The sequence below is a fragment of the Manihot esculenta genome, chromosome 15 (genome assembly GCF_001659605.2).
Source record: "Manihot esculenta cultivar AM560-2 chromosome 15, M.esculenta_v8, whole genome shotgun sequence".
Classification (NCBI taxonomy): Eukaryota; Viridiplantae; Streptophyta; class Magnoliopsida; order Malpighiales; family Euphorbiaceae; genus Manihot; species Manihot esculenta.
The window spans coordinates 11,469,750-11,495,749 of NC_035175.2; the positions used below are offsets into that span (position 1 = coordinate 11,469,750).

The 26,000-nt window shown below is 33.6% G+C and overlaps 3 protein-coding genes across 5 annotated transcripts; 1 reads left to right on the plus strand and 2 right to left on the minus strand.

Moving 5' to 3' along the window:
* Positions 1-270: 270 nt before the first annotated feature.
* Positions 271-12,444, minus strand: LOC110601583 (protein CHROMATIN REMODELING 19). Of its 2 annotated transcripts, none has more exons than XM_043951064.1 (12): positions 11,595-12,444; positions 10,682-10,799; positions 7,926-7,966; positions 7,586-7,701; positions 7,305-7,485; positions 5,801-5,992; positions 5,493-5,666; positions 5,216-5,374; positions 2,758-2,835; positions 2,506-2,642; positions 943-1,161; positions 271-762 (listed from the first exon to the last, which is right to left on the minus strand). In XM_043951064.1, the coding sequence occupies exons 1-12, from the start codon at positions 12,216-12,218 to the stop codon at positions 600-602; spliced, it is 2,202 nt and encodes a 733-aa protein (XP_043806999.1). In that variant the 5' UTR covers positions 12,219-12,444; the 3' UTR covers positions 271-599. The 2 variants fall into 2 exon arrangements, with proteins under 2 accessions (XP_043806999.1, XP_021594455.1); XM_021738763.2 differs by having other exon boundaries at positions 7,586-7,836.
* Positions 12,445-13,424: 980 nt separating this feature from the next.
* LOC110601440 (transcription factor bHLH111) lies at positions 13,425-16,870 on the minus strand. Its single transcript, XM_021738571.2, has 7 exons — positions 16,371-16,870; positions 15,365-16,115; positions 14,874-14,987; positions 14,729-14,800; positions 14,491-14,556; positions 14,023-14,061; positions 13,425-13,766 (listed from the first exon to the last, which is right to left on the minus strand). The coding sequence occupies exons 1-7, from the start codon at positions 16,724-16,726 to the stop codon at positions 13,602-13,604; spliced, it is 1,563 nt and encodes a 520-aa protein (XP_021594263.1). The 5' UTR covers positions 16,727-16,870; the 3' UTR covers positions 13,425-13,601.
* Positions 16,871-23,418: 6,548 nt separating this feature from the next.
* Positions 23,419-25,882, plus strand: LOC110602008 (trihelix transcription factor DF1-like). 2 transcript variants are annotated; one of them, XM_043951041.1, is made up of 2 exons: positions 23,419-24,297; positions 25,458-25,882. In XM_043951041.1, exons 1-2 carry the CDS (start codon positions 23,679-23,681, stop codon positions 25,748-25,750), a joined length of 912 nt encoding a protein of 303 aa, XP_043806976.1. In that variant the 5' UTR covers positions 23,419-23,678; the 3' UTR covers positions 25,751-25,882. The 2 variants fall into 2 exon arrangements, with proteins under 2 accessions (XP_043806976.1, XP_021595129.2); XM_021739437.2 differs by having other exon boundaries at positions 23,420-24,297; positions 25,452-25,882.
* The last annotated feature ends 118 nt before the right edge of the window (positions 25,883-26,000 follow it).

The following is a 26,000-nucleotide window of genomic DNA, read 5'->3' on the forward strand; positions in this document are numbered from 1 at the left end:
AACATCCTAAAGAAACTTAGGCACTTAGTGCAAAACTGTGATAATTCTTCCGAAAAATACGTGTTAGAGCTAATCTTATTATTTAAATTATTCTCTATGATTTTTCTTCATATTAGAAGTCGTACTCCCAACTTTTTCAAATGAAAAATAACAACCTATATTGAATAATTATTTAAGAAAATACTTATTTAATAAAACAAATACATTTTAAATTAAAAGATAAATATATTCTATTAATATTTTTATTTAGTAAAAAATAAAAAGTTAAAATTTTCTTAAAAATAAAAATATTATTTTCCATAATATAAATAAACAAGGCGGTTATCTTCAATGAAATCAAGTATTATTGATATATCACTTTCACCGCTATGAATTGAAGGGCTATTACACCTTTGTGGGAAAGCACTATCAATCATAAATGATTTTCTTTCTTTCTTCGCTTCTCGTCTCTTTGTTCCCTCCCCTCGCCTTTTCCCTTTCCCTAGAATACACCTATGATCTAACTAATACAACAAAGGATATTACAAAAATAAAGGGAAGGACAAATTAAAAGGGAGAAAGAGGCTTTGATGAGTTGCTATCAGATAGAGTTGACGTTCTTAGCCCATCAAAAGTGATGATAGTATCTGTCCCATTGTCTTTTCAGATGTGTCGCCCTCATTATCCACCTCCACCCCCGTCTCAAGAACAGCAGCATCCAAAATAAGCTTTCGTTTTGCTATCTCATAAACATTCTCATCAACTGTACCTTTAGTCACTAACCTGCAAAAGGTGGCCACCATGCTAAAATCCATGCACATAAAATAGAGTTTGCTGACGTTTTAAACTTTCTTTTTTGTAAATGGGACAATGAGAGAAGGAATTGTTGTGATTATGTTTCCATAATTTTTCCTCCTTTTTATTCGTTATTTTTTTTTGCCTGCAGGATGAGAGATGACGTACCTGTATATTGTGACAGGTTTTGTTTGGCCAATCCGATGACATCGATCTTCTGCCTGCCGATCAATCTGTGGGTTGAAATCCATATCATGGATAACAACAGTATCAGCTCCAGTCAAGTTCAAACCCTGTCCTCCAGCTCTAGTGGACAGCAAGCACGCAAATATAGAAGTGTCATTGTTGAAATCATCAACTATGGTTTGTCTGTCTGTCACCTGTGTACTGTCATCCCAAGAGGCGTGCACAATCAAGTTAATCCAATTAACACTAGGTATATATTTCAGAAAATAAAGAACGGCTTAATAATAAGATGGATGAGGAAACTGAACTAAACTCTGGAGATTAATCCAGAATACTAAAGTTGGATACTGGAAAACTAGCCAAGCCAAAAAATACAATGAGGACTATCTTGCCAAAATTATACAAGGAAACTGCCCACAAGCAAATGAAGAAGAAAAAGGGGGGTGGGGTGGAGAGAAGAAAGCACTGCACCAGGGAGGGTAGTTAGAGACTCAAATCACATTTGAAGCCATGATAGTATGGATGTTTTTAATCCCAAGTTATTCATGCAGTCATGGAAATAGGATGCATTTTAAAAAGTAATCCAATTAAGTTATACTCTCCCATGCAAATGAACTTGTGCGAGTTCATATTGAGAGAGGGAGATACTACAAGCATTTTTGGAATGCATCAGAAAATAAAAACGTTTCTATTGGTTGTTTAATCTGCCAGCCTGTTATCTTTTTCATTTTTTTTCCTCAAGGAGTGGGAACCTTGGGGCCAGCCCTGCTTCAGATGGGGAAAATAACAGCATCACTCACCACCCACCCTCACATACATTTATTCCATTTGCCTCTTTTCGAAAAGAGGAAGATAATTTTCAGGTCAGACTCTAATTCCTGACCTAGATTCAAAGCTTACTTCAGGTTGAACTCGTATTATACATGCTGGCCCACAAGTAAACAGTACGGATAGCATCACATCAAGGTGAATATGTACCAATCAGGGGAAGTATAATTGCCACCTTCACTCCACAACGATGTGTCAAACATTCAACTAGTGTTAACTTGCACATCATATAGAGTGCTTGACAAAATTCATGAATGAGCGCCAGAGGACAAACTAGGAAGCCAACGGAACTTTAAAAAGCAAATAAAGGAAAGGATATATATATATATATATATATACACACACTCCATACTATCAGTAGGATTCTATTCAGATATTCTTATGCCTTTAGCATGAAGCGACTGTTCTGGGCCTTCTAAACCTGCAAGGTCACAACCAAGAAACAGCAAGCCTAATACTGCACTACAGCACCCACAAATAGAACGCTTGAAGAGCTCCTTTAGTATTAGGATAAAATCGCATAGGACATACCATAGCTTGTGAAGCAAGTTTTTGATAATTACATCCATTCATCAGCACTACAGCAATCAACATTGAAATTCTAATATAAAGATCCACCACAATTAACAAGCATATTAGCATGCGAGATACAGATCATAATTTATTGCATGCTTCCGAGATGTCAAATAATATGCGCGAGACAAGTAGATAAGGTACCTCCCATCAAGTCTTCTATATTTTAATCCAATTACATCCAATGTCCATTCTAAGATGTCTAACATTGAGGTCCACTGGCTAAAAATCAGAACCCTGTGTCCATCTTTTCTCAGTGCAGGAAGAAGTTCACCTAGAGCCTGAATCATTGACAAAGAAAACATTAACCTATAGTGCGGGCAGTATATCTGTGCTTTATAAATTTTAACTCAGAAAATTTCAATTAAAAATCAGGTGAAATTAATCAATCCATACTCGACATTTTGCTGAAAGCATGACATGCTTATCTGAAAGGATTCCCTTAGCATCTTTAACACCATATTGATACAAAAGCTGCAAGAGGTTGTTGGAATTTGGAAAATATGTCATATTTGTAATTAGACACACAATTCTGCAGATGAAAAGATAACTTGGAAACTCAGAGAAGAAACAGCAATTTATGATAATTGCCAAGTAATACCCAAGAAATTCAGCAACATTTTCAATTATCCAACCACTTGCTTCAGTAAAGTGAAACTACAACCAAGATAATTTCAAACTATAGGACTTGTTTATAATCAAAACACCAGTACTCATCCTTTTTCTAAAAAAAAAATTGTAAGTTCCCAAAAAAAATGCTTTACTTACCAGAGTGAAATTGCAATAAACCTTGGTACAAACTCTAACAAGTAACAACCTTTTGTCTGTCAATGAATATCTGACTTATATATTAATTTGGCATTGTTATTGGAGCTGTTTTGAGAGAAAACACCTCCTTAAATATACTAGTTGGTACTAAAAGTTGGTCTAAAATTAAATTTGGCATGTTTAATCATAAGAACTCTAAACAACTAAACGACTTTTTAGTATTTTTCAACATAAAATGGCGCTTTAAAATGCAGCTTTTTGGCTTCCTACCAACAAGCCAAAATGGAGCTTTCTCCATTGAAAACTGATCGTTTATAGAATATTGATGATGCATGCATGGAATGCAAGGGTATTTTATGTAGCAACCATTTCACATAAAAAAATTATTAGTTTAGGACCATATACGAAACACCACCACAAAGATTAATTAACTTGTAATTAACTACTGTGGCTTTAAAAGATCATAATTGTTGAGAAGTAGCTGGTACAAAGTTCCACAGTTAGGTTGGATGCTAGACTTTCAAGATTTAGCATAGATTTTTTTTTTGCTTTGATGTAAGCAAATAGATGCACATTTTTTTTTCTTTTTCATCACTCATCCTCTCATGGTAAGGTCATGCTAAATGGCACTGGCTTGATTGACATGAAATAATAATTACATATATTATGCATGACTTGATTATTAAGGGCGTACTTAGATAAGATTTTATGCAAATTAATATCTATCAAGAAGCAGCCAATGATGAATAGACTGACTACACTAAGTCATGTTTGGTATGACATAATACAATGTATTGTAATCAATCATATAATGTAAGGAATGATGTAGTATAATATAAATGCAATTGTCCTCACACTACTATGTTTGGTTGCAAAATAAAATATAAGTAATGTAATATAATGAATGTTTTTTTTCAATATTAAGTTCATTTATAGAAGTAATAATTAGTGATACCTATTGTGATGATTGGTGGTGGCAGTAACTAGGTCCTAGTAGTGGTGGTGACGGCAGTTGTAGCTAGCTACTTGTGGTGGTGGTGGTGGTGGTGTCAAGATGGGGTGCTGTTGACAAGGGGTAGTGGTGAGGTTAGTGGTGGTGGTAGACATAATTAACAATAAATGAAAAAAATAAAAACAACGAATTGTATTACATCCACTTGCATATGTAATGAGCATTACATTATTTAAAGTGTAATTGACTACACTATGTAATTATCATTGCATCCCATAATTTTTTTTGTATTACCAAACAGAATAATCAAATTTGCAATGTATTCGTGATTATGTTACATATTTGATTAACATAGCCTAACTTTATCATGTCTACTTCTTCCACATAATTGCGCAAAGTAACTTTTAACTCAATTAGACCTAATTTTAAATAATGTATGCTTTATACAGAAAACCAACTTCTAATAAGAAAAATAAACAATTAAGTAATTGCTAAAGATAATCATTTTATACTACCATAAGCTTGAGAAAGGTATGATCCAGCAGATGTTTGTGGATCAAGATATTTGCATACATAGGAGATCCAGCACTAGTGCACTTTGGTTGGCCGTTTACAGTAATTATCGATGAAACAGCTGGAATTTTTTATTGTTTATTTTTCTGCCAAGCAACAATATCTTTTTCTGCCAAAAGGATTTCATCCAGCACTTGAAAAACTTAAAAGGTCAGGCATTCAGCATCCACCTAAGTTATGGTTGAGACTCTTGAGTCTCAACCACTTGTGGTAATGAATCCAAGTTTTGAAAAAGGAGAGTGCTTCTTTACCAAAACCATTAATTATAGAAGTTCTCATGTCTGGTATCCCCTCCCAACTACCCTGGCTACCCCATGTACCCTTTATGCGCTAGTGTATTGGAGCTGCTAAAAGTCAATTCAATTCAAGCATAGAATAACTTGTTTCATGTGCACTATAATAGAGGTCGCCTGGACATATATCCTACCGGAGCTGGAGGAATGGAAGATATATATTTAAAAAAAAAAAATTGAGTTCACTTGTTTAACATGAAAATTTTACTTTTTTCATTTTTTTATAGTAAGACAGACCACTCCAAAAATTAGGAGAGAAAAAGGTTACCCGGTGAATGGAAAAGTCATTGTAGGTCTTTAGTTCTTCAATAACTCTGTCCAACGTACACTCAAAGCCAAAAGCACCAATTGGATGCAACTTCTTGGCAAAACGAACAACATCATCATCAGTATAAATTCTCCTCACTAGTAATGGATGGTTTGCTATCTGAAATGAGCATGAAAATTCAGTAAGCAATAAAAGAAAAAGTATAACATGTATGAGAAAAACAGAAAAGGGAATAGAATATAGATTAACTTAAAAAGTAATAAGAGCAGATTAGCACCTTGCGAAACTGAACAAAGTAATTTGATATCTGCCGTTGAGGAAGAATTCGAAAAGTAGCATTCAAGTCAACATCTGAAAGCTTTGCAATACGAGCACGTGAAGCTGCACGATATTCCTCTATAGCTTCTTTATAAGCATCTTCTTGATGCTTTTCCATGAAAACATATTCAACCTAGAAAAATAATATATATTTAATTCTCATAGGCTATAATAATGAAAGAGAAGAATTTTCATAGTGAATTCTCAAAAGAAAGTAAATTAGAAAATGCAAGATATTAGTCAAAACTTATGAGTAAGCAAGCATACCCGCTGTCTCTTTGGAACAAGTTGTTGCATTACATCAGATTTTAAACGCCTCAAGATGAATGGTCCCAAGATAGACTTCATACGACCAATTAAATCTCTATCTTCTGCATTTAGTAGCTTTTTCAAATCTACATCTACATCCTCAGTCGCAAAAAGATCAGGCATCATAAACTCCAACAAGGACCACAACTCCTGCAATGATTGACCACCAAAGTTAACTAGACGTACATTCTGATATTACTACTGGCTCAGATATGAACATTAGAACAATTCAGATAGCTCCAAGAGCAAGGAAAGCTGATACCAGAACAATTTTAGCAGCATGCAGGATGGACTTTCAATAAACAATTCAGAAGTTCTCACCAAATTTAAGAACATGCACTATATTGCCATAAAAAGGGAAAGTCAAGGAGGAGGAGAGGAAGCTCAACCTACCAAATAAAGAAAGGAAAATAAAAATCAAATTATTCCAGGAAGCAATCAAGACAGAAGGAAGTGTCCCCAAATGGCTGCCCCTTTGAAAACCAAGAAAAATGGCTCACCAAAATCATAATTTGATTTTAATAGAAGCTACAAAAGAGGAAGCACCTTTCACAACCCTTCCCAAGAAGAAAAGCAAGGACCATATCCAACTTACAACACGCTAAAAGTAAAGGCAGAAATATAAGCTATTATGCTTGAATAGCAAACTTCTAAGTTCTAAGTGCTCACATGAGTAAAAATGTAACATCGCTTCTGTTCTGCAGACTACCATCTACTCACATTTAAAATTAATTTATGCTAATATAAATATACTTCTGAGGGAAATGTCCACCACGAATGGTGCACCTATTTTGGGGACATGAAAAATGCCAAAAAATACACGTCAGATTCAGGACTAAGATAGAGATCTAACTAGATAACCCCTCTTGTTCTCCCCTGTCCAAGACTAAAGGATATTTTATCATCCCAACTAGAATCCTGCACAAATAAAGACAAGAAAAGAGGCACTAGAAAGGCAAGTGTGAAAATTAGTAATCAACTTCCTGACCAGAAAAGACACATTCTTCCCACTCACCTAACTGAACTGAACTGAACCTTATAGGCCACAAGATCCCAGACATAATTACATACTTTATACATAATTTTGCTGGTCATATTGAGTAATAGAACCAACTGAGGAAGTAACTAAGTAAACTAGATAAACCTTTTTGTTGTAACAAAGGCACCTATTAGATAAACTCTACATGTCGTCAAGCAAAAAAGAAAATCTTCCATGCATCACAAGTCAGACTCAAGGTGTAAAACTAGTCCCAGAATGTATAAATAATAAGAGGCAATTTCACATTTTGACATCCTATTTTCGCTTTGAAGAGTTGACAACCTTTTTTGCATATCAAAGATCACTGTCATAAGCTAGTAACAGAAGGCTGCAAATTCCTCTTTCAAGCATGTAGCTTAAAGATTCCATAACAGGCATTTAAAGATTAAAACAGGATGAAAAAAGAGAGGCAATGCAAAGTACATGCAAATCATTCTGTAGGGGTGTCCCTGTTAGCATCAAACGCTGGTTTGCATTTCTTGCAACTGACATCAGGTTTTTCCACCTATAGCTGTTCTTATCCTTCAAAGCATGTGCCTCATCCATGAGAACACAGCTCCATTGCCACCGTTTTAGAATTTTACGGTCATCCTTCTGCTGGACACTGTATGACCAAATTATCAATAGTAAGAAACAGGCTCAAAATGAAACCAGTGTATATATATATATATATATATAAATGATCTGTTTTAAAATAAGCACACCTGTGCCTTTCAAAGAGCGAGTAACAAACAAGAAGCACATTAAATGGAGGTGGCAACCCGGCTTTGGACAAAGAGCTCAACTCTTTTGAGTAGGCAGCTCGAGTAGCCCCATGATACTGGAGTACAGAAAATGATGGACACCACTTTTTAAGTTCTCTTTCCCAATTTTCCAATAAAGAGGCAGGACATACAATTAAATGTGGACCAGGGTCATTGTTCAAGTGTTTCAACAACATTAAATATGTAACTGCCTGTCACACAAGAAAACCATTACATTCTGAAACTCCTCAAAGATTAACCATTTAATAAATGATGAAGAGAAACAATGGATCCCGTATACCTGAATAGTCTTCCCAAGGCCCATTTCATCTGCCAATATAGCTGCATGATGCAAATACAAGTCATTACTCATCAGTGGTCTTTCAATGTATTTGCAGCATTATAATCGTATAAATTGATTATTAAAAAGGTCAGCCTCTTATACTGCATATAAGACTTCGGATGTCAAATCTCTATGAACCAACCCCTTGGCATCTTTTTCCTTCATAATTGGAAAATGTTTTAAAAATAATGAGGTGGAGTTTAGCAAAGAGAATTTTTGAAGGACTTAACAGAATGGATGGGCTGTTGGAGGAAATTGTGGAGGACAGAAACATGCTGAGGCAACCTGGCAAAGGAAGCAGAAATGGTATAAAGAGAAGAGGAGGATAATCAGTAGGGGGCATCTGTGAAGTCTTTCAAATTCTCTGTTTTCAGAGGGCCAAGCAATTCTGCAGTGGGAACTCTTCCCAGGGGCTGTTATAACCATTGTTACAGATGCAGACCAATTATTAAGGCAGGAAAGAAACACAGATGGCATGTTCTAGAGCCAAGAGACAAGTCCAAGGTGTGTTCTTTAGTGGACCAGAACATGAAGGGCAGTCCAGACCTTCTCTGACCTCCTATGCAAGAAGATCTATTTGACTTCCTAGTCAATTTTAATGTCCTCCTATTCAACTAGGCTTTACTTTAGCTTCCCATTCCATGTAGAGGTTGGATAGTTTCCTATTATATTTAGGATTTTAAGTTAAGATTTGTTTCTTCTTAATTTTAACTAGGTACGGGTGCAACTAGACTTTGTATTTCAGTTAGGATTTATTTTCCTAAATCGTTTAGGAGTCCAATGTCTACATAAAACCCATGTATTTTAGTTTTAATCTTCAGTTAATACAATTCATCAAAGTTAGTTTTCTCTCAACACTTCGTGTATGTTGTGTGTTTCAACTTTATGCAGTATCATGTAGTATCACAATTAGATGGCAATTGTAGTGAAGGCAATGATTTCCATGATGGTGATTGGGAAGCCAAAGCCTAGGGCCCTTGAACAAAGAGACAGCACATTCCAATGTTTAGAGCACTTTTATTTGTTTTAATAACCAAAAAGAAAAAAGTATCCATTCTCTACTGTTTATATTTGTGTATGGTTTATTCCTATGAAATACTAGACAAAAGGGGGACGGCATTAGAAGGAAGAGGTATAATGAAATTCATGAAATTACATCAAGTGCAATGGATGACCTCAAATTTCGGCACATGGAGCAATGTCTTGAGGAAATTGTGGACCATCATAATGCCTTAGGAATCGAGGAAACAGAGATAGAATGATAATAGAAGTCCGAGGGATGGTGCAATTTCTGGTGACTGTATCAGTAGACCTTTTCTTGCTCGTCGGATGGAGAATCGTATGAAGATGACTATGAACCAAATAAGTGCTATAGGCATCCAGGTGATGAAAGATATAGAAGAAGAGGTGCATATGGGTACAATGAACATGAGACTGATGCTTATCAATTGGAAATTGATACTCCTAATTTCTATGGGAATCTCAACATAGAAGAATTCTTAGATTGGATTGTAAATTTGATAGATTCTTCGACCATATGGACATACCACCAATAAAAGAGTCAAATCAGTGACTTGTTGATAGAAAGTGGTGCTTCCGCATAGGGAAAACAACTGCATTCTAGAAGAAAGCAAGAAGGGAAAAAGGCAACTTTACATGCAATACATGATGAAATATTTGTTGCAACGAAAATTTCTGCCTCTAAAATATGAGAAAATTTTATTCTAGCAGAAACGAAGTTGTCAACAGAAGATCTAACCAAAGCCCTTATTGGTTGTGAAATGAGAAAGTGAAGAACAAAAGGATCTTAGGAATACCAGATACAACATCGAAACTTGAAATGGAGGAGCCTAAGTTTGAAGAATCTGAACAAAAATCATTTTCTCATATTTCTTTTTACAAGGTGGAAGATGAAAATTTTGAGAAATGTGTCTTTTAACAAAGGATATCAAGCCTTGAAAGAATCAATGGAAATTGAAGAAAACAAAAGGATAATCTATGGAGCCAGTATTGGAGAATGAAAATCATCTAACTCCCTAATTTCCTATTGATTTTGTTTGTCCATGTATTTTTGTGGAACCAAAAGAAAATGTGAAGATGCTCACTTCAATTCTTCTCAACTCCCCTGTCTTGGCAATGACAACAAGACAGTCAGGTGTTCTAGTCCAGTAAAGCTTTTGATTTTTCAACACCTCAAAGTCCAAGAATGAGTTTATACCAAGTGGCGGAAATGATATGGAAGACTTCTAACCAAGGTCGAGTATTTTCAAGGGAGTGAATGTGATACGGAGCTATTCTTGAGGGTGGGAAAAAACAAGCATAGGGCTTGTTGCAAGAGCCAGGAAACATGCCCCGAGCATATTCCTTACTGGACCAGAATGTGAGGTGCAGTCAAGACCAATTTTTTACCTCCTATTTTGGCCTTTCATAGGCATGATAAACTAATAATTCATTATTTTTTCAGTGTTCCATAAAGTGGATGTTATGGGAAGTTTAGGAACTATAGTCATTGTAGAATTAGGAAATTTACAGTTTATTATTTAGAGACTCCATTATTCTTAGGTTTATTACAATTTCCTAGTTAAGTTTGTTTAAGATTCTAATTAGAATTGAACTGGATTTCTACATCCTTATGCAATTAAGTTGCAAAAACTCTATAAACAGGCTTAGAGTTTCTGACATCACAGCAAGATGACAAAGAATAGTAAAACTACCTCCTCCAATGCCCTTTCGATACAGCAGAAGAAGAAAGTTCACACCAACCAGCTGATATGGCTTGAGTACAGGCTGAAAATCTGAATCCACCACAGCACATGCTGCAGAAATATCACTCTGCACAGAACAGATTGCCATTCAAGACTAGAACCAAGAAAGAAAATATGTAATGTAGGCTAAAGAGAAAATTAGACAGGAAAAGGAATGACACTTGTAAGTCACAGGCCTTTTTACCATGTGGGATCATAGGATAAGCAAAGCCACGCATGTGCACGCGCATACATCTATATGCCCACTTACACAGCCATGCATGTGTAGGCATGTAACAAGACATGCACAAACACACTTTCAGTCAGCTTATTGAAGAGAAATCATCACTACCTAATAAAAATAAAAGCATCTAGGACGTGTCACTATTCATTTGTGGATATTTGCATTCATCATACAGTTAGGTAGCTATTAATTGACCTAATCTTGAAAACAACAAATCAACAATTCTTTAAAATACTGAAAACTCTCAAATTTGCAGTAACTTATCCACCAGAGAGCAAGTTTCAATTCATAGATTCACCAAAATACAATTAAAACTTCCTCATCCCAATGATTGCAGAAAATCTTTAACTACTTCACAACAAGCACATTAATTAAGCAGACAGTGAAGAAACGCTCAAACACTAAGCATTCTCAAAGTGAGCTTTAACAAGTAAGTTCAGTAATTTATTTTCTTGTTAGCATAATAAAGAGGATACAATGGTTCAATAGTAACATAAAAAATAAAGATTGACAGCGCACAACAAATTCATAAACAGTAATTAAACTTGATTGCCAAACCACAAAATTGCAATTCCTGTTTCTACCGCAATATTCTCAGCAGCAAAACAGACAGAAGAACCACTAATAACAAACAGGTACCTGAGTCACAATCCTCACTGAAGAAGCTTCCACCTCGGCGTACCGCTCACACGAGGTGACTCCAGAGCCATACAGCTCTCTTTTCAGCTCCGCCGATATTTTAGCGCACTTTTGCAAAGCCTTTCCCACCACATCATCCTCTTCCAACTTCAAGTCCTCCTCCTCCTCCTCGCCGTCGTAGTCGTCGTCGCCGCTCGACTCTATATCATACACCTCGGCAAAATCCCTTTCACTCTCGACCTCCTTCCTCTCCTCATCCTCCTCATCCTCCTCCTCCTCCTCATCATCATCATCAACTACAAATCGACGGCCACGATTCGCCGGAGCCGGCCTCGCCACCTCCTCACAATCATCCTTTACAACGTCATCATCTTCCAAATTCCCATCTTCTTCCTCCAAATTGAAAGGCGGAGTAATTTCTCGGCAATCACCACTGCTGCTACTGCTGCTGTCGGAATTGAGAGTATCTACAGGCTTTTTAAAAACGAATGATTCTATAGGAGGAGGCGGTTGAGCGGATTTATGCCTATGTCTATTAGACGTTGACGTTTTAAGGACGCGCGACGGCTTGAAAGAGTGGTTCTCCCACTCGTCGTCGGAGATTTCGTCGAAAGCGCGCTTCATTCTTCCATCAACTTAAGTATAAAATTGTTTGTTTGGAGGAAGAGAAATGGAAAGTCGAGAGAAGAATAGTAATATGAAGAACAGTAGAAAATTAGGTTAAAGAGGAAAAAGAGTCATAACAGAGAATCCAAGTGTGCGAAGTGAAAGGGAGGCAGCGCCATTTGTATACTTGGTACGGAGAGGAAGCAAAGTATAATCGAAGTGAAGTGGAGAACGAACAACAGACAAGGTATCTAGAGCGGGCTAAAATCCAAACTCAAAAGTGACAGTTCGATCCGAACCGTGGAACCCGGCCCATTTATACTTTCTTTCCATTTGAAGAGACGGGAGAAAAAAATTTAATTTCCATTTATAATTTCGCATTTTAATAAATACATTATTTTAACATAAAATGAATATGCATTGAGAATTGTTGTCTCAAGTCTCATCCACTTGAGATCTCGTCCTCATACATAGCCACCATGATTTGAAAGAGCACCAAGAAATCTTCTAAAGTAAACACTTTGATGATCTATTCATTCTCATCTATGCTTTGATCAAAACGCTTAATAATTCCCATTTACTTTTGGCTTCCCATATCAAGTGATTGCTTCTAGAAAATCATCCCTAAAGGCTTTGGAAAATGGCCACCTTTAAAAAACCATTCAACCTCCTCCACAATTTTGTGTGATATATATATATATACAATTTTGTGTGATATATATATATATATATAATATAATACGAATAATTTATGATATTGATGTTCTGAAATTCAAAGAAAATAAATTTAAAGGGTGTGTATAATATTTTTTTTTAAAAGGATCACGTATCTCTTCTTTAATCTGCTTTTTCTTTATTTTCTAGTGATGCATAACTGTTACAATACTATAGTGCCACATGTTCCTATTATTGATTAATTTAAAAAATAAAAATTTGTCAATTAAACTTATTTTTATGTTATATTAATAATTTTAAAATTAGACTAATATATTTAATTGATTTTCTTATAGCTCATGAATCGAATTAGTTACCCATCAGCTGATAAGTACGGGCAGGGGAGAATATATGGGGAGAGTTTGCAATGTAGAGAGGTAACAGAAAAGGAAGAGATATTATTTATTGATTTATTTTTCTAACAACATCAAATTAATTTTAATAATCTTAATTAAAATTATGAAAAACGAATTTACTATAAAAAATAATAAAAATTTAAAGATCCAAAATGAAAATCTAATAAAAAACTAATTGCTCATCTAAAATTAGTGTCACCATTTCTTGCATGATAATTCTGAGAAAACTTATAGATGATCACTTGGATGTACTATGCATAATCACTTCTGATGGAGTTACGTACATTTGTAGAATTTAAGACAAAACACAGACATGGACACGTTAATTATTTCATCTATACAGACATCCTGATCTATATGTGGGTGTCCAGTAATCTGATCCTGTATTCTCATGGTAAACTTGAGGGGTACATGAAATCGGAACTAAGCATAGACCCCTGCTCCTTAGATCGAGCTGTACATCTCCCTTTTCTTTCTTTTCCAGTCCCCATGGATCCTGACATTGCACCAACAATACCAAATCATCAGCATATTTGCAATGTCTGCTATCTTTTAGCTTATCAATTTCTAATTAATCTGACCTATGACGATAACGTTTTTTAATTAGAAATCTCGAGCGTATGAAATATTTTTAAAATTTAGGAGAAAATGTTTTGGTCACTTAATAAATCTGCTATCTCGAATCCGAATTAATCAGATGATATATACCTAAAAAAATTTCTAATTAATATGCATCGATTGCTTTTGCTTACCTTGTGTGCATTGTTCTTCATGTAAGGGCTACTAAGCAGCTGCAACCAAAAGCAAAATAATGGCCATTTAGGAGAAAAACCATACATAGACATATTTTTTTTCAGAATTTCTTTAAAAAAAATTCCAAGCACAACTTTAAGTATACAACATTTCTTTTATTTCTTTTATTTATTTATAATATATTTTTGTAGCTAGTTCTTTTGCAACACAGTATTAACAACTACCACTCTCCTTTTCCTCCAATATTTAAAAGCAGAAGCATATGCATAAAAGATGGAAAGCCCCACTGTGGCTTACAGTCAATGTCATAATAATAAATTAAGCATCATCCTCTTCACTAATCATATTCTTATAATTAATTAATCACTTAATTTCTTTTTTCAACCATTCAAATTTTCTTTGATTAAGTTTTATTTATTTGTTCTATAATGATCTAAGAAGGAAATTGATTGTAAATTTGCAATTACCTGGACTTGCTCTTGGAGGAACTTTATATACTGAATTGCTTCTAATAGCACAGAGGCAGTATCAGTCTGAAAATTCACACCCAAAAAAAAAGCATCAAAAGAAGAAAAGTTAAGGTATATAATTAAAATTAGTACATTATTAAAATAATAATAAAAAAAATTGTAATGGAAAACTTTTCAAATTTCTTTTCATGATCATAAGGAAAAGCCATATATACTTAGTGGACACTAAGTTTACCTTTCCAAATGGCGACACAATTTGTTGAAGGGCTGTGATTCTGTCCCCAAGCTTGACTTTTGGTACCTGCATCTGCATAAACAAACATTTCTCAAGTTTCTCACTGGCGATTCTTTCTATTATTTTCTTGGCAATATATGCTTACCTTTGCAGATGAAACTGTGGAGCTCTCATGCTTAGGCTTTTTCAGGACAATCTCAGAAGTGTGTTCGGATCTTTTCTTCTTTCCTTCACTTGTATTCCCCTGTCCTCTTCCCGTCTGCATGCATATTTATACATGGGTAATTAATACGTTAATTAGTCAATATGTTGCGTTTAATAGTGTTATTATAAGATTATTTGACCAATTAAAAAAAAGTAGGAAATTTTATGTGTCAATGGTGCGCATATCCACTTGCCACCTTCAAATAAAATAAAAAATTTTATCAGAATATATATGGAGATTTTTTTTATTATATGAGCAATAATTTTATTAGAAAAATAGAAAAAAATTAAGATAAATCAATTGAGAATTGCATCGTATGATCGACTCAATTAATACATTCCGAGACATAATTAGATGGAGATTTATGATTGAAACACGAGTAATCTGAAGATAAAAGGAAGAAAAATACGTTAAGGCTTTCGTCAGCTTACCGATAAAGAATTTTGAACTCCTTGCTTTCCACAGTCTGATAAATTCAAGGATTTAAAGAACGGTTTAGGCCCTTGAATATCAATCAATGGCTTGCTATATCGACCATTGAAAGCTGCACCATCGGTGAAAGTTCTTGCACTTGTGCATGTATTATCCGGCACTCCATGATAATATTTGCTATTATCAGCCACCACCGAGCCGCTACTAAGCCCAATATGATTTCCGATACCATTACCATTAAATGACCTTCTGAAGATATAACCTGGAATATCAACATGGCGATGTTCATTTTCTACCTTTAGATCATGGCCATAACATGATAAAAACCCAGATTTTCTATTCATTCCCGTCCCAAACGACGCAGAATCGCTGTAAGTTTGCGGATGCGTGTAGTGATTTAAAGAAGAACTCAACGATATGTTGCATGTTATTGGATCGATGGTCTCGCGACTGACTTCTACTCCTGGATCAGGCGGGGCAATAGACCAGTTGCGTACCAAGTTCGACAGCTTGGTCACCCTTTCACTTTCAATGAAGCTGTGATGATCAGTACTAAAACCGTTAATAGGCTTATGATCAAAGCTGGTGAAGGAAGGGGCGTTTGTGTATTCCCAGTTGTTGTCCATTTTCTTCAAGTAGTCACATGCAGGTTCGAATATCCCTGATGAGATACTCTTGGATGATAGTGCGTCAAGTAAATTTTCTCCAACATCTTGGATGTTGTGTAGCTCCCCATTGCTTCCAACTCCACTGCAAGATTTAGCACCAGAGAGTTAAAGGGTATTCAAGATAGAGCCGTGGAGTTGCTATTATGGTCCTAAGACCTTCTAGCCTCTGATTATCCTAGCTAAAAGATTATTCTTTCCACTCAGAATATACAAATATATTTGAAGATAGGCATCGACTATAAAACATAGTTATGGTATTTATATATGTGTGCTTGGATTATTTGCTCAATTATTCAAGCACATATGGAAAAAGGGATATCAATGATATGAAACTTACAATAGAATATGACTCCATAGTTGGCTATCAGAAGCATGTTCTCCCATGAACTCGGAAGGAGAAGAAGCAGCAGGTTCAATGAATCGGCGAGAGGACTCAACAGTTAGCCCGGAGTGATTGGAAGCATTAGTAAAGGACGTAGACATGGAAACATCCTCTTCACAAGAAGAATTAGAACTAGGGTTTGGCTGGTGCCATGGGCTGCAGGTAGTGGAACTATTAATATTATGATTAGTCCATGAAGAGAGAGAGCTCGCATGGTGATGAAGATCCCACCACCCAGCAGCAGCAGCGGCAGCAGCAGAAGGCGTAGAAGAAGAGATAGCCACAGAGCTCTCACTGCATTCTTGAGCCATATCTCTCTGTAGCTCTTAGCTAGTGGAAAGAAAAATGCTTAATGCTTAATGGGTAGCTTTTCTTTTCTTTCTTTGTTGGTGGAGGAAGTGGGAACTTAAGGTGAGGGATAAAATGAGAAATCCATTAGAAGGTGACGTATATATAGGTTTTACAGGTTATAGATCGTGTTATATATACATACATCAACTAAATGGGAGACAATAAAAAATGCAACCTGAGTTTTTCCACTAAGGATCGTGGGCAATTATTATATAGAAGACAGGGCCAGGCAGCCAGGAAGGAAGAGACTTGGCTGGCCTTAGGGTTGCTGCTGGCTACTTGCTCTACTTGAAGGTTGTTGGATGATTTTGGTTTTACTGTTTATTATGGTATTGGACGGATTTGTGCTTCTCTCTCTCTCTCTCTCTCTCTCTCTTTCTCTCTTCGCGTGAAATTGAGAACACCCACTTTTTTTTTTTTGGGGGGGGGGGATGGATAAGGTATGCATGCATGTATATGACATTGCTGATTCGTAAGCAGAAGGAGTTTGTAGAAGCAAAGCAATTTTTTCTCTAAATTGTCTTTGAACTCAATTTCACATCTATAACTATAGCTAATTATGGATTAATACCAGTATATATGTACCTTCTTTCTCAAAATTATGAATTTTTTTCATAATTTTTTTAAAAATTATAATAACAAAATCTGAAAACTCTTAGATTTATTAAGATATACTTACCATTAAATTAAATTTATAAATGTAATATAAAAATTTTTAATTAATATATTAAAATATATATACGATTAGACTAAATTTATTAATGTGATACAAAAATTTTTAATTACTATATTAAAATTGGAATATTAAATTCGTTGGATATACTCTTTTGGCACTTGCTAGCAAGTGTGCAAATTGTCTTATTCGAACCTTTTCTGCGATAGTTTTCCTACGTGCAGAGGCACCTGAAACAGCAACAGCACGATGAATAATGGAAGTAAATTTGATAAAATACGAGACACACTCAGCTCACATATTACAAGTGCCTTCTTATTCCAAAAATAGAAAAATTCTTACCTGTCTACTAAAAAAAATTTGACCTATATATTTTTGTAATTTTATAGTAACATTAATTTTACTATAATAAAATCTAAGATATAACATTAATATTAATAATTATTTATAGCTCTTGTTTGATTCATTTGTCTTGTAACAATTTAATCATCATCTCTCTTACTACAGTGTTAATTAGTTGAAGTGGTCATAAAATAATGATATTCAATTAATCTCGGTTGTTCCCATTCCCATATAATAAGAATTGTTCATGCATGTGTCTGAATAGCTGAAGACTAGCTCATGAAGAGTATTTCATTTTCAATTCTATCTATGGAATTGGAGATCACAAAATAGTCAACCTACAATTTTGTCTGGGGATGTTTGGACAGTTTTCAAGGATAATCGAGTTTGAATTTCATTAAAGCTTTACTCCTTAAAAGACAATTTTAATTAGGGAGATTTACAATTTAGTCTATGAGTATTGCTATTATTAATAAGTCAGTAACTATATTTTTAAAAACCTTCTTCTTCTTCTAGGAGGAGGAGAAAAAGAAAAGATAGGGAGTATTTCGTTGATAAAAAAAAAAGATAATAACGTTTTAATAGATGTGAGAAAATATAGGGACTATTTTGTTGACAAATAGAAACGATAAAAACGTTTTAATAGATTTCTTAAAATATAGGGAGGAACGATTTCGTTGACGGAAAGAAACGATGAGGAAGGACTATTTCGTTGATGGAAAGAAACGATAATAACGTTTTAATAGATATGAGAAAATATAAAGACTATTTTATTGACGAAAAGAAACGATAAGAACGTTTTAATATATATGGAAAAAGAAAAAAATGTTTTAATAGATTTTTGAAAATGTAAGGACTAACTTGTTAATAATAACAATATCCAAGAATTAAATAAATGATTTTATTTGAGGGTAAAATTAGATTTTAAAAATTTTATCTCTCATTCTTTATTTAATTTTAACGGAAAAGAGAACGGAAGGATTATTTCGTTGACGGAAAGAAAATATAAGGACGTTTTAATAGGTTTCTAAAAATACAGAGACTGACTTATTAATAATGGTAATACCCAGAGACTAAATTGTAAATCTCTCTTTTAATTATTAATCTCTCACATAGTTTTTTTTAATAGAAATTAAAAAATAATTAACATAGTTAAAACAATTAACCTTTTTTTATAACATATTCTCTATCTGAATTATTTCATTAGTGATTGTATTAAATTTCTCATGCTGCTAAATTAAAAAAAATAATTATTTCATCTATATTTTAGTGAAATTAATTATTTTATAACTGATTAAAATTAAATTAATTAATTTTTTATAGTAGTATATTATTTTTAATAATATATAGAGATTAAATCATATCAAGATTAAAATATTTTAATTAAATTTTAAAATGTTAAAAGTATAAAAAAATAAAAAAATTATTAAAAATTCAAATCTATCAAATCGAATTAAATTAAATCAATTCGATACGATTTAATTTCTTTTTGTTTAGTTTTTATAAATATTAAAATTTTAATTTTTAATTTATTCAATAGAATCAATTATAATAATTTTTTAAATGACATGATTAATGACTATTGAATGCCATATGGCCACAAAATGAAAAATGGTCCCCATTCAAATATGCATTATCATATTATAATATTTCAATAATTAGTATAAAAGAAAAACTGACCTATACATATATAATATTATTTTATAATAAAGAAATAAAAAAAATTAGCCTCTTAATTAGTTATTAAACCAAAAACTTTTTATCACTAAAAAGCTATTGTAATTAATTATAATAGAGTGAATAAAAATGGGTACCATTAAATATTAATTAAAAAAAAAAAAGAAGAAGAAGTAGCAGTCTCTACATCAAATTCCACTTAGAATTTTTTAATACTTCACCTTTTTATTTTTCCCTTCCCACCACTTGGGTTGCCATTGGCTAGGCCTTCTCTTTTAAGTTTCTTGATTAATTAGACAGAAGTCGCATGCAAAGGCAAAGGCAAAGGCAATCTCTCTTTTAAGCCATTTGTTTCGATGTTAATTACTTAATTAACGTGTTGAATTATACTAAACAATTTTATTAATTTTTAATTAATTAATTGAAAAGAGGATTAGCTAATTTGCTTCTTCCTATAGGTTAGGCGGCCATATCTTAATCTTCTTCTTTATGTTCTGTACTTTTTAACTAATAATCATGCAACTAAAAAGTTATTAAGTGAAATAAATTTTATAAATCAAATTCTTTTTTTTTTAAATAGGGAGTTTGAGGAGTCGAACCTTAGACTTTTCAAGGCTACAAGATGCACTTTTCACTAAGTTAAGCCTTGGAGTGCTATAAATCAAATTCTTAAACCTGTAAATTTACATGATGATAAATGAATTGGTGGCAGAACAGGAGCGAATCATATCTTTTCTTTGTTTATTTCTTTCTTCCTTCTCCTTTTTCTAATTTATGAAGCAGAGTTGTGTGGACATCTTTATCCTGGGAACGTAAACAATGACGGCAATCAAACTTTAATTTGGCCTCCTTATTGTTATTTATTTATTTATTTATTATTATAATTTTGTAGGTAAGGAAAAGGAATTACTGAAGTTGATATATTAATATTTTAAAAATGCAAAAATTTAATTCATAATTAATCTATCCACTTATATTAATTAATTTCTTTAAATATATATACACATCTTCCTTTAGGATAACAATTCTTCCAAGAATTTGCCATTAGCACCACAAGCAGGCAAGCAAATCTATGCAAATAATTTTTGTGGTAAAGATTAATTATATTTTGATTGGAGCCGTCCAGCCGTACGATTCCACTAGTATTGGAGGGTTTTTCGACCACAAACCCAATAGCATTTTGACACCCTTCAAATTTAAAAAAATAAAAATAAAAATTATCACCTCAAACACGAAACGTTTCTAAACCTAAAAATAACAGAAAAATGAAAGCCCTTTTTGAAAGTTAGGTGAATTACGTACACATCATTCATTGCCTCTTAAAATAATAGCCAATAAGAACTCCATTAATGTAAACCTTAGTGGTATTGGCAATGGCATGGCCTCCCCTTTGTCCTATCTTCCAAAATGCTGTTTTAAAAATGACACGCCAACTTTTGAAAAATATTAAATTTATTTATATTCTCATATTTGTAACAGGTGTCTATAATCAATTTGTAGAGTTGTGGTGTTTGCATTTACCCAGCAACCTTACAAAAATAATAATCAATATTTATGTTTGCCCTTTAAAAAAATATATTAACTTAATTAATAAAAAAAATAAATTAAATTTATTTAGTGGTTGAATAAAAGCAAGAGAGTTTAATTGGATAGCTTTTCAATTAAGATTTTTAAATAAAATATTCTTAAATTTAAAAAATGTCCCTTGAGGCTTGAACGGATTGCGAAATAAACTTGATCGGGAGGGAGAAGGAGACATGGATAAGCTCTGGGCGACATGGTGGCTTAAGCATAAGCATTGATATTTAAATACATAGTCGTGAAGCACCAACTAGCTTATGTAACTTTTTAAATTCCCACAGCATATTTTCCTTCCTTTTGCATATTTCGATACCCAAACAAAGTGTTAGGTGGTGAAATTTGACATTTGCCTGACAAACTACAAAACAAATCATTTTTTGTTTCTTGCAATCGACTATGACAAAATCCTGCATAAAATTACATTACATCATCAGGAATTAATTTTATGAGAATGCTACTATAAGAAAACTTTAATGGGGGAAAATGTTTTGAATCAGTCTGTTGATTAGTCTTGCCAATTAATATTTTACCTTGCACACTTTCAGCATAATCCTGTAGAGAAAGCAAAAACAGAGAAAGAGAAATTGAGAGAAAATTGCTTTTTGCAGAGAATGAATTCAAGCTTGAATGGTGAAATACAGATGATCACTGCTAATAATAATTCAATTATTCTACATCCCATAAGATGGAGGCCGGTGAAAATCCATCAGACCCATCTTGGAGGGATGATGGTGAACTCCAAGAGATCAGCTAGCTGATTTATGAAGTGGATTAACGAAGCCCTTCTTCAACTGATCATGAACCAGATGACAATCTTGTTTTGCAGTTATGTGAAAGGCTGTCTTGTTTTTCTTTTCTTAGTTTTCTATGTGAAGAAGATAATTTTCTATTTGCATGTTCTGTGCATATTCTTTGACTCAGACATTATAGTTTGTACCTGGGTGCATTATTTCTGCTAAAAGGAACTGAGAAATTCTAGTAAATTTATAAAAGCATACGATTTATTTTTATTTTATTTAATTTATTTTTTTTGAGTTGATTTTATTTTTTAAATTGATTCTCTTTATATTTTGCTGTTTTAAACCTTATTAATGCAGTTGACTTGCATGGTACAATAATAAAGAAATGCAACTGTTGATTTTTTTTAAAAATCTTAAATAAAGGAAAAGGGGAAGCAAGGAATTGCAAAAGAGAAAAGAAAATGGGAAATGGGGATTTAATAATGAGCGGAAAGAAAAATGCGACACCGTAGAAGATCTCTCCGTATAATTTTGCCACGTGATGTTCCTTAATACAATATTTCAATACGTGGTGCTCTGTTACGAGCTGTCGGTGTAATGATTCACCTACTCGTCATCCTATAATTCCACCTCTTTTTCCTCTCATTTTCTTAATTTCGCTTTATATACATATAAATTTATGTATTCTGAAATTTTTTAAAAAATTATTATATGAGATTATGACATTAAAATAAAATAAAAATTTACATGATTAATAAGTTAATAATATGTAATTAAATATCCAAATTATGACATGAATTATTAAGTAAATACAGCAAAATAGACAAATTTATTGTCATTATTATTATTAAAAGAAACTCTTTCTCCCGTAGCAAGAGAGGATTGGGTAGAGACTCGGATTGTGTTACAGCAATTAAAATGATATACGATATAAAATTTTAATTTATTACATGTAAAATTGATTTTATTATTATTTATAATATATTTTATAGTTTCCCATTTTAAAAAAATTAAAGTATTTACTTTAATATTTTATATTTTTTTAAAATAAATTTCTCATCATGTAAATATTATTGCAATTTATCGACTAAATTTTATTAGTTGTCAAATTGATAACAATATTAATTGATAAATTTATATTGTTTATTATAATAAAATTTTTTTCCTTATTGCTAAGAAAAAGTGTAATATTTAAAGATAAAAGACAATAAATTAAAATTTTCTTTTAAAACAAATCTTATAATATTAATTATATCCACACCACTATTAGTTTTATTTATTTTCTAAGAAGTTATTGTATTGTTTTTTTTTTTAATTTCATTTGGGATTCCACTTAATATATATTTATATAAAATTAGAAATACATAACACATCAATTGTTATAAAACTATATATATCATTTTAGCTATATTGTTAAACCCTAGCAATATATAATGTCTGAACAAAATTAGAAATAATTGAAAAACAATAAAAATGTTTTGAGCATGCAGAAGATAAATTTTTTATAGTTACTACTGCATCTGCATGTCATTGGCAAGATTGAACATCAAAATTGATAAGCAAGTGGATAAAATAAATGCCATTTTTATTTACAAATATATATACATATATAAAAGACTGAATTTAGACAAAGAAGTTATTAATTGCAAAATGCAAAAGTCTGAATCATGGAAGAGTAAAGGGAAACCATCCTATCTCCTGTCTCTGTTTCTGTGACAAACTAAACAGCAAAATTCAGTCCCCCACCACCACCACCCACCACCCACCACCACCACCACCACCATCTCTCTTTTGTGATCCACAAATAACAAAAACCACCATCTGTTACCTCTCCTCTCTACACTTTCCCTCTTTCCCTCTTCTTCCTCATATTCTATTTTCATCATATGCTTATACCTTATGTCCCAACCTCCAACCCCAATTCCACCCCTCCTACCACCACCACCGCCGCAACCACCCTCGCTTGTCCCCACCACCGCCACTACCTCCACCACCAACCGCGAATACCGCAAAGGCAACTGGACAATCCAAGAAACCCTAACCCTAATCACCGCCAAGAAACTAGATGACGAGCGCCGCTCCAAACCCTCCACCCATTCAACATCCAAGCCAGGTGAGCCCCGGTGGAAATGGGTTGAGAACTACTGCTGGGCTCATGGTTGCTTCCGCAGCCAGAACCAATGCAATGACAAGTGGGATAATCTCCTCCGCGACTATAAGAAAATCCGAGAGTATCAGTCAAGATCCAACGCCTCTGATTCCTTCCCTTCCTACTGGACCATGGAGAGGCAGCAGCGTAAGTTCTACAATCTCCCTTCCAATATGTCCCTCGAGGTTTTTGAAGCTCTTAATGAAGTAGTTCAAAGAAGATGCTGTACAACACAACAAAACATGTCCACCACTTCACAACAACAGCAACAGCAGCAGCAACTTTCAGTTTCTGTTGCTGCTTCTCCACCTCCAGAGACAGTCCGAGAACCTCCACCGGAGCCGGAGATGGATCCTCCCGCGGTTTCAGGTACTTTGTACATTTTGTAATAGTGGTATTGTTAAAATGTACATGTGTCAGTCCCAAATGAGAACTTTTTTTTTGTTTGTTTTGGCTTTGGGTTATAACATTATTTTGGTCAAACTTGCAGGTTTGAAAAATCTCTGCCACTCTATTAATTTTTACTGTTTATATTATTCTCTTCCTGTTCCTCATATCTTTTTTCATTTTTTGTTTTTTTATATGAACCCTTAAATCTGGAGAAAATATTTTATATTATCCATTTTATTTCACTTGGAAATTCTTACATACCCAAATCAGATCTGTAGTATAAAATCATGGGTTAGTGATCTTTATAGTATGGTAGTAATCAAAATTTTGAACTCTGTAAATTTATAATGCAGATATTTAAAGATTAAACAAAAAGACTTGGATGAATCTGTAAATTGATTTCTTCCTATAAGGCAACGTTTAAATATTAATTAAATAGATTATAAAACAAAATATTTTTTTAAATTTTAGTTATGAATTTTAATTTTCGTTATGTGCTGGATCGGTTTTTGACCAATTAGCATTTTTGGGACACCAGAATTTACTACTACTTATTATAATGGAACCAAGAAGGTTGAAAGCAATCATGCAAGCCATCCTGTAAACACTAGCTCATCATTCTCTGTTACAGTGAATCTGTGCTCATCAAGAAAATAGAGATGCCATTTCTATATACTAAACTGAACTCATTGACCCAGCTAGCCATAACTCTGCCTGCTCTTGCCATTTCTTTATCACTCACAAGGGGAAAAGGAAAAAAGAAAAAGCTGAGAAAGGAAAGAAAATTTAAGCAACTAATCAGACTTTTTTCCATTCTCAGTGAAAATCTACAAAAAAAAATATTATAATGATAAAAGTCAAAATCTTGTGGTCTGACTGACCCCATTATTGCAAAAGGGCATTGGTCCACTGCCTGCAAGCCTACGGCACATGCTACCCAAGACTGATCTTTTCTTTTCAGTTCTCACCAGTTGTACCTCTCCAAAAAAGTACTACTCTCACTAGGCCCTCCTCTCTCCCTCTTCCCATATGTTCACAGCATGGGATTCTATCTCCTTCAGGACAAAATTACTATTAAAATATGAGAAAAATTATATGAAGAGTATTGTAAGTTTTGTTTATTCATGTTGAAGGATCAGAATCATCGGCGACCGAATCAGGTGACAAACTTGATGAGGCAGCCACAAAACGAAGGAAATTTGGGAACATAGGTTCAAGCATCAAGCACAGTGCTTCAATCTTAGCACAGACAATCAGAAGCTGCCAAGAGAAGAAAGAGAGGCGACATCAACAGCTAGTGGAGTTCGAACAACGTAGGCTTCAGCTTGAAGAGACAAGAAATGAAGTGAACCGCCAAGGAATGGCAAATCTTGCTGTTGCTATTACCAAGCTTTCAACTGCCATTCACTCGCTTATATCAGACCAAACATGAGGATTATGAAAAAAAAAAAAAAAAAAAAACTACTCGTATTTGTTTATTTAGTTGGGTTGAGATTATTTATGAGACTTGTTAATTCAGCCATTCTTCTGGGTATTTATACAGTCAGATTTTAATTAATTCTTATTATTTTTATTTATTTTTGCATTTTTGCGCTTTATATTTAGATTTTAATTAATAATGGCCAAAGCATAAATCCACACTCTTGTACTATTTGAATTCATCAATTGAATCTCTCAATTCT

Excerpts from the sequence above, each read along its gene's own strand:
- LOC110602008 (XM_021739437.2), top strand. The coding sequence starts at position 23,679 with ATGTCCCAACCTCCAACCCCAATTCCACCCCTCCTACCACCACCACCG. Across the intron at positions 24,298-25,451 it reads GGATCCTCCCGCGGTTTCAG|GATCAGAATCATCGGCGACC; the intron begins GTACTTTGTACA and ends TTCATGTTGAAG.
- LOC110601440 (XM_021738571.2), bottom strand. The coding sequence starts at position 16,726 with ATGGCTCAAGAATGCAGTGAGAGCTCTGTGGCTATCTCTTCTTCTACG. Across the intron at positions 16,116-16,370 it reads CTATGGAGTCATATTCTATT|TGGAGTTGGAAGCAATGGGG; the intron begins GTAAGTTTCATA and ends TAAATCTTGCAG. Across the intron at positions 13,767-14,022 it reads TGAAGAACAATGCACACAAG|GATCCATGGGGACTGGAAAA; the intron begins GTAAGCAAAAGC and ends GTGCAATGTCAG.
- LOC110601583 (XM_021738763.2), bottom strand. The coding sequence starts at position 12,218 with ATGAAGCGCGCTTTCGACGAAATCTCCGACGACGAGTGGGAGAACCAC. Across the intron at positions 5,375-5,492 it reads ACTTTGTTCAGTTTCGCAAG|ATAGCAAACCATCCATTACT; the intron begins GTGCTAATCTGC and ends TGCTCATTTCAG. Across the intron at positions 2,836-5,215 it reads ATGACTTTTCCATTCACCGG|CTTTTGTATCAATATGGTGT; the intron begins GTAACCTTTTTC and ends AACCTCTTGCAG.